At 42.8% G+C, this 13,677-nt stretch overlaps 1 protein-coding gene across 2 annotated transcripts in view; it reads left to right on the top strand.

The window, feature by feature from the left end:
* The window catches only part of prdm5 (PR domain containing 5), an 80,758-nt gene that overhangs the window by 30,523 nt on the left and 36,558 nt on the right, over window positions 1-13,677 (top strand). For both annotated transcript variants that reach the window (XM_034701931.1, XM_034701923.1), the window contains exons 12-13: window positions 5,604-5,764; window positions 10,538-10,631. In XM_034701931.1, the coding sequence (XP_034557822.1) occupies window positions 5,604-5,764; window positions 10,538-10,631 (255 nt within the window). The remainder of the gene's footprint in view (window positions 1-5,603; window positions 5,765-10,537; window positions 10,632-13,677) is intronic.

The following is a 13,677-nucleotide window of genomic DNA, read 5'->3' as shown; positions in this document are numbered from 1 at the left end:
TCGGATGAGGGGGGGTGGGTGGGGGGATGAGTCTCGAGAGGCCTGATTATTTAAAGCACGCTATGAAAGCCACAGTGTAATGTTTACAACGTGATTGAGGACGAGACGGCAGAGACCTACGCTGTGATGGCAGTTTTTGCATTTGCAGGTCGATCAATGCTACATGCAAACGTACAGACGTGCAGTCATCTTTGCTCTCTTCTTGAAAATTCAACCTCAGAGGTCTTCTTTTGTTTTTTCCTGCCCAGTTATGTGTTGCTCAACTCATCTTTTTGCAGTATTTTCTAGGGGATTGGTAGGAAAAAGACCAGACAGTGTGGGGGGTGAAGTGTTCTGCTGTTTGCATTCACACATAGAGCCCTCCTCACAAGTTTTCCAGAAGTTTTAAATGTGTGAATACAGCTATTTGTTTCACAGTGATGGTGCTTCACATCTGTACCTTAACACAGGACTTCCACCAGATACATGTCCGGTTCGTCTCTAATCCGCTGCGGTCCGGCTCTGTGATCCCTCGTCCGTCAACAACCACTGGTTGCATTGCAGAACACAGCACGGAGCAGGACCGCCGGACAGGTGAAGTCATGTGACCGAGGTTTCCCCGCCAGTAATTACTGAATCAAGGATTCTCCTCCTCCTCTCCTCATCCATGTTGTCTTTATCAGCCTCTGAAAACCTCTGACTTGTTGACTCCAGGCCTGCCTCCGCTCAAAATATATATATTTTTTCATAGTTAAGTGAAATACGATCTGGTGATAACACAGAGTGTTTTATTCTGAAAATTAACCAGATGTTTTTATTTTGTTTTGGTGCCTGACTTCCTGTCCCGCTCCATCTGCTCTGTTGAGATTGATGCGTCGTGCTCCGGCATCCTGCAAAAATAGAAGTCTTGTGTATCTGATCCTTGAGGTCTCCGACCTGCCGGATCAGAGACGCAGCCGGAACACAGTGTAGTGGATCCAGTGGAAGTTAACACATTGACTAGAATAGAAACCTATCAGATCCGGTGCTGTGACGGATCGGAGACGAGCCGGACTCGGAACTGGTGGAATTTGGTCGTAACACTCTGCCTCTTGACAGCAAGGCCTAAAAGAGCTGTAACAGTCCCGTCTTAAGCATGCAATGTAAAAGGAGTTTGTTTCTATAGTTAGTGTTTCCAACAAACTGGCTCAAGGATGGTAACAAGAAGGGAGGCCACACACTGTTAAAACTTTCAAAAGTAATATTTATTCAACCTAAAGGTCAGACAATCATGTGAAATGTCAGTATCTGAGTAATCAGTGATGTCTGTTATGTGTGGATGAATGAAGATGTTGTGTGATGGTGGTGATGCATGTTTCAAACCAATACAGACAGGATGAGGCAGGAGTAGCAGGCCCAGCTGAGAGAGTGAGAGCTCAGAGAGGAAGGCCTTTTATATCTCCTGAAGGTCCTGCCCAGCCGGGCAGGTAACTCAGACTACCCCTCCCAGCTCCATCCACATGCCATCTCCAGACACCTGAAAGCCTGAGGAAACACAGGGAGACTGAAACACAAAAAGACATGCAGGCAAAGGTGGTCGTCCCAAACGTGCACTGTAAATAAAAGCCAAACCACAGCGCCTGCTTACATGAACTCCTGACAATATCCAAACATTCAGGTGCTTAACTTTTCTGCACTTGTCTTTTTAAACATGCACCTCACAGCTGGAGAGTGTCTGTGTCGAGTATGCTCTCACCCTATAAGTCAGGGCGGCCTGGGTAGAGCATGCAGCGGAGGAGGAGTCTTCAGTAATGGTGTCTGATTCTGTGTTATTATCATCACAACATGCAGGAACAGATGTTTCCAAAATACAAATGCAAAAAACAACACACTGGCGGCTGAGTGCACTTACTTACACATCAGCCCACCTTAGCTTCATGTGGATTATGTCACCACATCATGTAGGACGCTGTGAGAAGAATCAGCTGTAAGCCGGGCTGAAAGGATTTTGTCATTTGTGTTCACACATGCAACCCAGCCTTTTATTGTTTAGAGATTCCTGGAGTGCAGTGCATGTGTGAATGGAGTTTGCAAGACATTTTGTCCCATGCAGTTCTTGTTTGAATCAGCTCAAGGTGCACCTATCCTTAAATCTCAACAGGATCATGCACGTACAAAATATAAAGCTAAATATAAAGTAACGCAGACGCAGATTCACCTGCTACTCAATTGGATTTACAGAACAGCAGAACTTAACTAATGGAAACAACATTTTGTCAAAATACATCAACTAAAAGTTCCTTTAACATTCTCAAAACATTTAAAGAGGATTATTTATCTCTCCTTGTTCTCATCCTCTCTGTCGGTCTATCCTAATAATGATATAATTTCCTCATAGATAGTAAAACTATCAATCAATCAATCAATCAAACTTTATTTATAAAGCGCTTTTCATACAATAACAATACAAAATATAGAATAAAAATACAAATAAAAAAGAACCCCCATCCTAATCCCAAATCCACCCCACAATCCTAGGGTTAAGAACATAATATACGCAACAATAATAATAATAATTATAATAATAATAATAATAACAAAATAAATAAATGAATAAATAAATAAATGAAAAATAGAAAAGAAGTTGCTGAACGAGCTGAGGAAACCATCTCATGATATCTTAATGAGGAAACACTGGAGGTAAAATAAGATGTTAAAACTCAACACAGGAAATTAAATTCACCAAAATAAAATACATTTCTAAGATGAAAAAATACTAAAATATTAAACCATTTAAATCAATAATAATTATATATATATATATATATATAATAATAAAATACATATCGCAGGTCTTTTCTTCCTGCAGTGGTCAGACTCTATAACCAATAATTGATATATATATGTTGTAAGATATGCTTATTTTTTACCTCTTTAATTTTAATTTTAATTGCTAATAACTTTTTAATAATTGATATTTTATAGGCTCTTGTTTGCTTTATATTTTTTTCACTGTCTACTTTGTTACTGTGACACTTACATTTCCCCATTGTGGGACGAGTAAAGGACTATCTTATCTTATCTTATCTTAACTTAAAATAAAATGAATAAATACATAAATTAAATTAAATTAAAAGTGACTAAAATTTGAACTAGTAAATAAATAAATAAATAAATAAATAAAGGAAGGTGAAATAAAACTGTTATAAGAATAAAACTCAGTTAAAAGAGAGACAAAATGTGTATGCTCTGTGCAGCCCTCAGATCTTCAGGTAGGGTGTTCCCCAGGCGTGGGCTGTGATGATAAAAGGCTGCCTCACCGTGAGTCTTTGTTCTAACTTTTGGTACAAACTAGCAGCGTTATATTTAGATTTAAGGGGTGCTTTAAGTTCATGCTGTTCATTCCCATTACATTCATTCCTGTAAGCAGTAATCAGATTGCCTGCTCTGACATTTAGTGGATTAGTAACAGTGTTGCTGGTGGTGGTGGCTAGGTGGACCGGCCCATCTGGCCTTTACCAGAATCACCAGATTGCCAGTCTGAGCCTGCTATCAGGTGTTAGGAGGGATAATTATCAGGGAATGATATTTAACCTAGATATGGATCCTCGGGGCAGCTGTCAGTCGGAGAGGATTTTCCAAACAGCTGCTCAGTTTTAACCATCAAATATCAAAAACAAAGATCTCACATCTGTCGGTGAAATGAAAAGCAAATAGTTATTTTGGAGAATGTTCATTTGTGGTTGATTTCTGTGACGTAATTAATCTGTTGAAGATCAAATCTAAACATTTGGTTTGGTTCCAATTTTTAAAAAAAAGAGCGTCAAACTGCACATCTGAACACGAGGGATCTGGACTAATAAACTAATGAGTGCATGAAGCTGTCCTTCACTTTAACTCTTAATAATCTACTACAATGAGGCGTAAACATCTCTGTTTTGGATTTTACTGGTATTAAAGTTCCCACAAAACCAGAAGCAGCATCAGGGGTGTGACTTTTCAGCTCTGGATTAACCTGCAGATTTAAAACAACTCAGTTGTTATTTAATTATATTTTATTTATTTTAAGTTATAGATTTTTGGGCTTTTATACCTTTATTGACAACTTTACCATTAGGCTAAGTCAGCGCCCATTAAGATTGTTTTTGGGGGGCTTTGTGCCTTTATTTTGATAGGACAACTTGAGAAAGACAGGAAATGCCATACAGTAGATCATGCTGGGACTAGGAATTAATCCAGCGTGATGCGGACTGCAGCCTCTATACATGGGGCACATGCTGTACTAAAATAACTAAACAGGCACTCCAAAATTATTGTAACTTAGAGTTATATTTTTGGGGCTTTTTGCCTTTATTCCATAGGACAGCTGAAGAGAGACAGGAAAGTATGGGGAACAGAGAGAGGGGGAAGACATGGAGGAAATGGTTAACTGGTCGGGAATCGAACCGGCGACCCCAGGAACGAGGACTTAAGCCTCTGTATGTGGGGCGCTTACACTGCTAGTCCACCAGCGCCCCAATTATCGTAATTTAAAGGCAAATTTCCAGAATCAAAAATCAAAGTCGGTACGTTTTGATTCCAGAAATGCACGCCCTTTTGCATGAAAGAGGAAGCTGGAAAGTGTAAGCTAGGGTGGATACTAATGAGGTACAAAGAAGATCCAAAAAGCACTTAATGCAAGAACAATAGACCACAAATTCAAACAAGCCAAAAGGTGCAGGATGACTGATTAATTTATTTATGTTTTTAATGATATGACAAATCTAAATCAGCTACAACACAACTTTTCTGTCACCATGGGTGCTTAGCTTTCAACCTGTAATCCTTTTCATCAAGTAAACATGTGTGTGTGTGTGTGTGTGTGTGTGTGTGTGTGTGTGTGTGTGTGTGTGTGTGTGTGTAGGCTCATGCATGGATTAATATCGTGGTAATGAAATCTTTATGTGAGGGTGTTGTTGACATTAATTATCGTCAAGTGAAAACGAAACATCACAAACTTCATCTTTCGCTGGTGTTCATTTTATTAAGCTGACCATCATCGTCCTTGGTAATACGAGAGCCAGCACAAGCTTGTAACCATTTGCTCCCACCAACCACACACACGCACACACGCACACACACACACACACACATACACTCAACACACTCGAAGCTCCTCTGTGGAAATTGAATGATCTCCATATAATGGAAACAACCACTCTCCAACAATAGAGGCTGTTGTGCGGAGCGGGGAGCAGAGGCGTGAAGGGAAACATCAGGCTGCTCTCTGTGAACAGCTGACACTGTCTGAGGACTGTCTGTCTGCACTTTTAGTGCTTTTCACTGAAGGATTAATAAAAAAGCCATGTTTTTCACTCTGACGTTTGGATGAAACATGTGGCAGAGCAGTTAGTTTTACTGCATCCCCTGGGATGGCAGCTCCAGATTCACAAAAAGACAACTTCTGCCCCAAAAAGACAGGAGCAGACTTTTTCTATAGACCATTGTTTGGGGTTGTCTGGTGCAGTGAAATACCCCTCTTTGTATTTTTCTGCCTGCACAATCGGCCCTGTCAAATTGGTTCCTCTCTTGCTGTGCGTGATGACTGAGTGTTTACAGGCTCCACAATAGATAACTGGAAATGGCTCTTCCAAATGTTCCCGCAGGTGAGAGGACATTCAAGTGTGACCAATGCGACGCCACCTTCAAGAGGAAGGACACGCTCAACGTACACATCCAGGTGGTGCATGATGGCCATAAGAAGTATAAGTGCGACCTGTGTGAGAAGGCCTTTGTCACTCCGTCCGTCCTCAAGAGCCACAAGAAGGTAAATCTGAAAACACACTCCAGCCAGACGACCTCAATCACGGTCTGTGATTGTACGTCTGCAGAGCTGTTATTTTGTACAGAATTGAGTTCAAGCTCTAGAATTGTTGTGTTTATTTAAATTTCAGACATAACAGTTGGAAAACAACTTCTCAAATGATGTTGATAGTTAGAATTATCTTTGAGTGCAGCAATTATGATGCACTGTTTCTAGCCTCTCTTGCATTTTAAGAAAACGTGAGGCTTTAAATTAACTCAAACTCAGTCCTTTCTGTGAGAGGATTTTTAACCTCTCAAGGGGATAATTATCCCTAATTGAAAATATTTGTTCCTATATCTCTCAGTGAGATAATGAAGACATTTAAGCCGTTAAAAAAGATTTCCAAAAGCCTATCATTGGATTTAGTTTTTTGAATATTGAGGGTTAAATTGGTCTAAAATAAATCGCATAATACCAAGAGTCAGAATCAGAATCAGAAGTACTTTATGTATCCCAGGGAGGGTTTTTTTTGAAGTGGGGTCATATGAGTTACAGTACACTATTGCTCCTGCTAGCCACAGTGCGTGCCGGTGAGCTCTTCCCCTTTAATGAGAAAATTCCCAGAGGACCAGAATGTAAGCTAGGCTATTTTCTTTGCCGACTGGGCCACCTATTTCGCGTAATTTCGCTAAAGTTGAGAAAATATGGTCCAGGGACTCATCATGGTGCAAATGCATGGTGTTCTTCCGCTGCATGAGCACGGATACACGCCGATCAGCTGTTTGGATCAACAAGCACGTAGCATTTTTAGCAGACACCTTTAGGAACAAAAACTACAAACTGCAGAAATGAGTGATTCTGACAGCGATGATGACATGCCGTTAACTGTGGACACAAGAGGATACCTCTATGAACCAGAGTTTACAGAGGAAGAACTCCAGATGCAGACCCAACGTACCAACGAAGAAGAGAGGGGAGAAAGTTCTGTGCTAACGAGTGAGCAGGAGAGATCCCACGTTACCTGGTGGTGCCGGTGTGTAAACTGGTCGCCCATGCCAACGAACCCAGAGAGCTTCTGCTGTCAGGAGAGGGACTTAGTGACAACAATACTTCAGTGGAAGAACACCGGTCTGCGAGGTGCGTCTGAAAATAGTGCCAAAACAAAGGGGGTTTCTGACGGCAAACTGAATAGCTCCAATTTTTTCTACTGGTTTATGCATTTGCACAGTGATGAGTTCCTGGACCATATTTTCTTAACTTTAGCAAAATAGGTCCTCTGGGAATTTTCTCATTAAAGGGGAAGAGCTCACCGGCACTCACTGTGGCTAGCAGGAGCAATAGTGTACTGTAACTCATACGACCCCACTTCAAAAAAACTGAAATATCCCTTTAAATTCTAACTCACATAACCTTTAAGTTGTACATATTTTTGGAATATAAAGGGCAGAGAAACTGAATGCTTGTTTTTCCTGTTTCAGTTCGAACACGAGGAGCAGAAAGATACAAAATGTCATTTGATCGTAGGGCAAGAAAAGTGCATAAATAAGTAGGAGCCAAGCCAAGAAGAGCCTTATAAACCAGAGTCATCCAGTGTGTATATCTCCTTACATTTGAGGAAGGCATGCCAGCTTTAGCGTACAGTTCGCAGTGGTGGGTGAGGCGGCTACAACCAGTGATAAACCTCAGAGCACAGTGGTAGACCGGAACAAAGGTCTGGTTCATCCCATAGACATTTGTTTTTTGTCTCCAGGATGGTTGGACAATGTTATTCTGCAGCCCTGCTTAAAACAACAGAAGCCACTTGTTGCACATTCTCAATCTTTAATCAGCTCCATCACTCTGAGTTTGAAATGCATGTAATAACAGCCTGACCATCATGCGTATCAAAAACCTTTCACACATTTAAAGTGACTCCTCCTCCCGACGAGAGCGTAGCAGCTAACAGTGCTAATATCTTTCCTGTCAAACCTGGCTGAGACAGCCGTCCCGACCGTTGCTGCCCGTGAAGGCTTGGAAATCCTTCCTTGTGTTGATTAGAAATGGCAGTTAGTCCATTAGCTCTGCAGGGTTTCAAAGCACCAAACAGATCTGGCTGCAGATTACGAGCCCTGAATCTGACAACGTCCGGTGTGGTTACGGATCCGGATTGAAACCAAACAGCTTCTTGGCACACGGAGAAAGAAAACGTCTCGGAGGTTGTCTCAGAACAGTAGGGCTGAAGACTCGGGCATGTCGAACTGTCTCTCTGCTCACGGGGAGCGGAGGCTGCCGGGAGATCTGGTATTGATCAAAGCCAGGTTGCCGAGGAGACGACATCTTGCAGGCTGTGTTTACATGCGCCGTAACCTCGCTTCAGGCCAAAGTGATGTTGACGTCTTATTTAATGTACACATAGATAATCTGAGACTGTTTGTCTGAGCAAACTGGAATAATCACGTATACTCCTCTCAGACATGTGCGGTTTGGATCAAAGTCCAACAGTAGCTCTGTGTACCTACATTACTTCACCTTATGATATAATACTCTAAAGTAAACAGGGTGAGATAAGAACTGGATGTTATGAAAGCTAAACCTCTGATCTGACTGTCTGATCAAAATCTGAATCAGCCTTCACATTTGGGACTAAATGAACACACGCTGGGATAGACGTGCAAAATACAAGTTTTATTATAGAGGAATCTGTCCTTTTTATTATTCATCAATGATTATTCATATAATCAATCAATAGTGTATATGCTTGTTTCCACAGCTGCCATTCAGATCTGTCCCTGGTGAATCTCTCAGGTCTTCTTTGCTAAAATTAAGCAACAATACGTTAATACCCTCATCTAAGAGTCAAGCTGAAGAGAGACGATCAACCTGAACGAGGAGTCAGACACAGGAACAGCATATCAAGTCAAGTCAAGCTTTATTTATAAAGCACATTTAAAACAACCTCAGTTGACCAAAGTGCTGCACAGTTATTAAAATACAATATAATCATACACAAATATAATGAGAAATAAGAACAATAGAAGAAAAGTAAGAGCTCAATTTCGGAAATAAAAAGAGTAAAAGTAAAAAGCTAAGGATTCTTTTTAGCTGGGACTGAACGCCAAGGAGAAAAGATGTGTTTTCAGCAGTGTTTTAAAGTGATCCACAGACTGTGCAGCTCTAACCTGGAAAGGTAGGCTGTTCCACAGCTTTGGGGCCGCCACTGAGAAGGCTCTGTCCCCACAAGTAGAGAGTCTGGACCGAGGCACTGCCAGGAGCAGCTGGTTTGATGACCTAAGTGCTCTGGAAGTACTGTGAGGCTGTACAAGGTCTGATAAATAAGACGGTGCCAGACCATTTAAAAACAATAAGACCTTGAACTGGATCCTAAAGTTTACAGGCAACCAGTGCAAAGATGCAAGGACAGGACTCTATGTGATCCCGCCGTTTCTTTCCAGTCAGCAGGCGGGCGGCTGCATTTTGGACGACCTGTAGACGGCGCTAAGCTGTCTTTTTTTGTTTCCCTGGACTTCAGTCGGTGTACCGCTGCAGCAACTACTCTTATAAATCTGCAGTAGCTCGGCCTATACCCAGCAGAAGAGTACGGTGTTATGTCCTGCTGTTGTTTTTTTAGAGCTGATGCTTTCTCCTCAGAGAGCCTTTGTGTGTCAGCATGTGTGTGCATGTATTGTGTGTGTTCTGTAGAAGATAGTGTTGCCTCCGTCAGTGCTCAGCTGGAAGAAGATTACATGTTAGAGTCTGAGACAAACAGATCTTCATACAAATCTGAAGAACAATGCATTTCCACTTTCTGGTTTGAAGTGTGAGATTTCAAAGTGGGGTTGTTGAAGTTAAATATCAGAGATGTTTTCTCTGTTGAATAAACAGCAGACTAAATAATGCAGCACAGCTCCACCTGGTCTCCATGTGTGTATACGTGCAGGTTTGTTTGTGCAGGATTGTATGTGAGAGAATTAGTGAGTGTGTCTGCATGTGTTTGCCACCAAGCATGTGTGCGTGTGTGTATGTGGTGTATGTGGTGTGTGTGTGTGTGTGTGTGTGGAGCCTTTGTAACGAAACACCCGAGGTGTCAGAAGGACACAGTGGGGTGATGGAGGAAAGGATGGGGGCCCAGAGAGGAGGTGTTCCTGTATTGTTGTCCTGCTGTTGAAACTGTCGCTCTGAGTTTGAGCTTTTCAATCTCTGGATTATTCTGTACGAGCATCCGGGGGGGGGAGAGACTTCAACGGAGACTCTTCAACAAGGAGAGAAAGGAGGGGAGGGAAAGGTAGAGGAGGCAGCACACTCTTTCCACACACTCCTCTTCCCTGTGTGCATGTGCAGACCGTATGAGCCTGCAGAGCTGGGAGGTAAACAGGAGTGGAGGAGGAGGGAGGAGGAGATGAATGCATACGTGCACCCTGGCCTTTAGTCCCCGGGGCTTTGGACCCTGGCAAATCTGCATCGTCTGTGTTCTTTGATCCTGCCTCCAGGGCAGCTCAGTGGATCCACTGTCATGCGAACATGTGCATCTCCATTTAGAGTCCATTACTTAGTTATCTCTGCATTTACAAATATGCTCTTAGGACTGCTTTAAAGTGCGACCTTGATTCTGAAGCTGCTTTTAAAGAACAGAGATCAGATCATGTTTGAAGATAAAGTTAGATTTTCTGTGTTTCTGATGAGAGAGAAAATGCCTGGTGTTGAGTTCCAGCTATCACAGCAGATCACATTTTACTTTCTAATGCAGGACGGATGAAGAGGATGAATGTTACAAATGTTTTTCCTAACATCAACCACATGTGTGTGTGTTATCGTCAGACTCACACGGGGGAGAAGGAGAAGATCTGCCCGTACTGCGGACAGAAGTTCGCCAGCAACGGCACGCTGAGGGTCCACATCCGCAGCCACACAGGTTAGTGCTCCAGCCGCCTCTAAAATCAACCTGTTTTATGTCACTTATCACCCTGAGATGATGAATCCTGTATTATTCAATCCTTGTTGTTATATGCTGCATCATCTCTGCCTAGAGGCGGTTTTTAAAAGTGCTTGTTCAGAACAGTAGATGGTATTCCTGATGACAGAGGAAGGCCACTTTGGTGTACACGTAGGCTGATAAGATCCCATCTGCAAAGCTCTGACCACCTTCTCCTCAAGAACACGAACACCACACCTTTATGCATGCGTGCACGTATCAAAGATGAGGCCGCTGACTAGAGCTGCTCCCCATGTACCGACTTTACACCACTGAACGAGTGAAGCAACAGCTCAGTGTGTCAGGATGAGAGTCCAGCCTGATGAAGCGCTCCTTGGTTTCTCCAGTCTGTGCACAGCCTCAGAGATAGAGCCCAGGATGTTCATTAAACTGCCTTAAACTGGAAAGATACACATTCCTAAGTGTTTCCTTACCAACAGACTGGTGCAGAGCCCTGGCACACAAGCACACACACACACACACACACACACACACACACACACACACACACACACACACACACACACACACACACACACACACACACACACTCTCTCACACACACACACTCTTCTTGGCGTCCAAACTCCTTCCCTCACTCTCTCTTTCATGTCCTCTTTCTCTCTGCCATCTCCTGGCTGCGTCCCTCTTCTCCTCACTCCCTCTGAACTCCTCTTCCCTCTCTCTTCTTATTGTCCCCTTGTTTTTTTTTTATTTGGAGGGGGATTGAATCGGCACTTCACTCTTCTTGCTCTCTGGCGTCAGGCACTAAAAGGCCCTTAAATGGAAATCTAGTGTTTTGAAACCTGGACCGTGTCATTTTTTAAAGATATTTCTGGTCTTTATGATCGGCCTTTTCACAAAGTTTTGGACTGTTCTTTGGCAGGAAATCTGTAGAGCTCAAATGTGTTCACTAAATTTCTCAAGTGTAACTTTAAGTGCCTGAAAACATGACAGAAAGGATGCCTACAGAGACAAAACTTGGAGAAGAGCAAGATGATTTTTATTACAATAAAGCAGCAGAGACATTGCGCTCTTTGAAGCCAACAGACTCATGGACACGAACAGAGAGTTAAGCAGATCTGAGGAGTTGCAGATTTGTTAGTTTCAGTCAGGAGTGCTCTCATCATACATTTTTACCATTCATCAGCAAGTAGAAATACCGTTATGCTTGGCAATAAAGTCCTTGCTTTTTAAAAGTGCTCCAAGCAGCTATGGCATTGCAAAATCCCCTGCAAGGGTACAAATCACTGTGACGTTCAGCTGAAGGTCTCCAGTTTACAGGGTCAATTTTAAAACCGTAACACCGGGAGAGACGCATTCACGGTGGGCTGAGAGAAGACTACTGTTACAAGCTGCTAAATCAAGAGAATCACAGCTTCTTCTTTTGAAAAGTACACACACATACAAAAAAGATAAAACAAATAAAAACTAATGAAAGAAAGAGAAATCAAGTGAATCAGACACGTTCAGCATTGCAGGCCCTGCCCCCTGAAAGTCCCTGGACCTTTGAAAAGTACTACCCCCCCTAGCAGGGGCTTTTTAGGGGGGGGGGGATTATCTACCCCTGAACTAAATTTAGACCCTGGGTCCACCGGTCGAATCGCACGTAGTTCCGGGGTTAAGTTCCTCTGGTTGAAAAACGCCTTAAGCACGTGCTGTGAAGAAGAGACTGTAGTCACAGCGACTCCTGGTCCCGACCATTTGCTGCATGTCTTCCCACACTCTTTTCACCCCCGTATTTCTTGTCTCTCTTCAGCTGTGGTATCCATAGATGCATTTCGACCAAGGGTTCCAGGGTCTTTCAGCCCCCAGAACTACTTTACCCTGAACTAAAAGGTTCTGTGCCCCCCATTGTTGTCTGCGTTTCGACCGCGGGGTCGAAGTCCCGGTAGATTGTGCAAATCAGGCCAGTGTCGTATGAAGGAAATTAAAAGTAAATGCACTACACCGCCAGACCAGTAGAGGGCAGTAAAACAAAGACAAAGGCCATTCATCACAGATGCCACCACAGAAGAAGGACCGGCAGGTATCACAACAGTTAGCCTGTTAGCATGAAGAGACTCAGCTGGCGCTGTTTTAGATGGTGTTATATTTCATCACAGATGGATTCACTGAATCAACACGTGAGAGGAGATAAGCGCGAGTAGCGAAGACGTTTCAACACGACTTTAAAATCCTTTTGAACTCAAAAAGCCGTGGCAGAGATCGCCGGTGTTTTGGTTTAAACTGCAACCCTGTTAACTGGAGACTTTCAGGCGGATGCATCCCTCATAAACGTCTTCAGACGATCATTAAATACTTATCTGATGAGGATATTGAATCTTAAAACTCCCTCTGTGTTTCAACAGCTGTGTAAACTCCACAAACACTGTTACATTCAGCTGAAGGTCTCCAGTTTACAGGGGAACTTTTAAAACCGTAACACCGGGAGAGACGCATTCACGGTGGGCTGAGAGAAGACTACTGTTACAAGCTGCTAAATCAAGAGAATCACAGCTTCCTCTTTTGAAAAGTACACACACATACAGTAAATATAGAACAAATGAAAGAAAGAGAAATCAAGTGAATCACAGATGTGTGTGATGTTATTGTGGACGATGGGCGGAATAAACACACTGCGGTTAATCTACCAATCAGACCCGTTCAGCATTGCAGGCCCTGCCCCCCAAAAGCCCCGGGACCTTTGAAAAGTACTACTCCCCTAGCAGGGGCTTTTTAGGGGGGAGATTATCTACCCCTGAACTAAATTTAGACCCTGGGTCCACCGGTCGAATCACACGTAGTTCAGGGGTAAAGTTCCTCCGGTCGAAAAAACGCCTCATACAGGTGAAAATAGACAAAGTTTCTCACTGCAGCTCTAACTGAAGATTAGTCCCTGTAGCAGTCTTTGTAATAACAATCTGAGCCTATCATTTCAAACACAAACACTTTAAATGGATATACTTTCATCATGTGGATCCACCTCAAATAATTACAGTGCAAT

The sequence above is a fragment of the Notolabrus celidotus genome, chromosome 2 (genome assembly GCF_009762535.1).
Source record: "Notolabrus celidotus isolate fNotCel1 chromosome 2, fNotCel1.pri, whole genome shotgun sequence".
Classification (NCBI taxonomy): domain Eukaryota; kingdom Metazoa; phylum Chordata; class Actinopteri; order Labriformes; family Labridae; genus Notolabrus; species Notolabrus celidotus.
The sequence above is the reverse complement of the archived record's forward strand: the minus strand, read 5'-3'. Positions and strand labels throughout refer to the sequence as shown.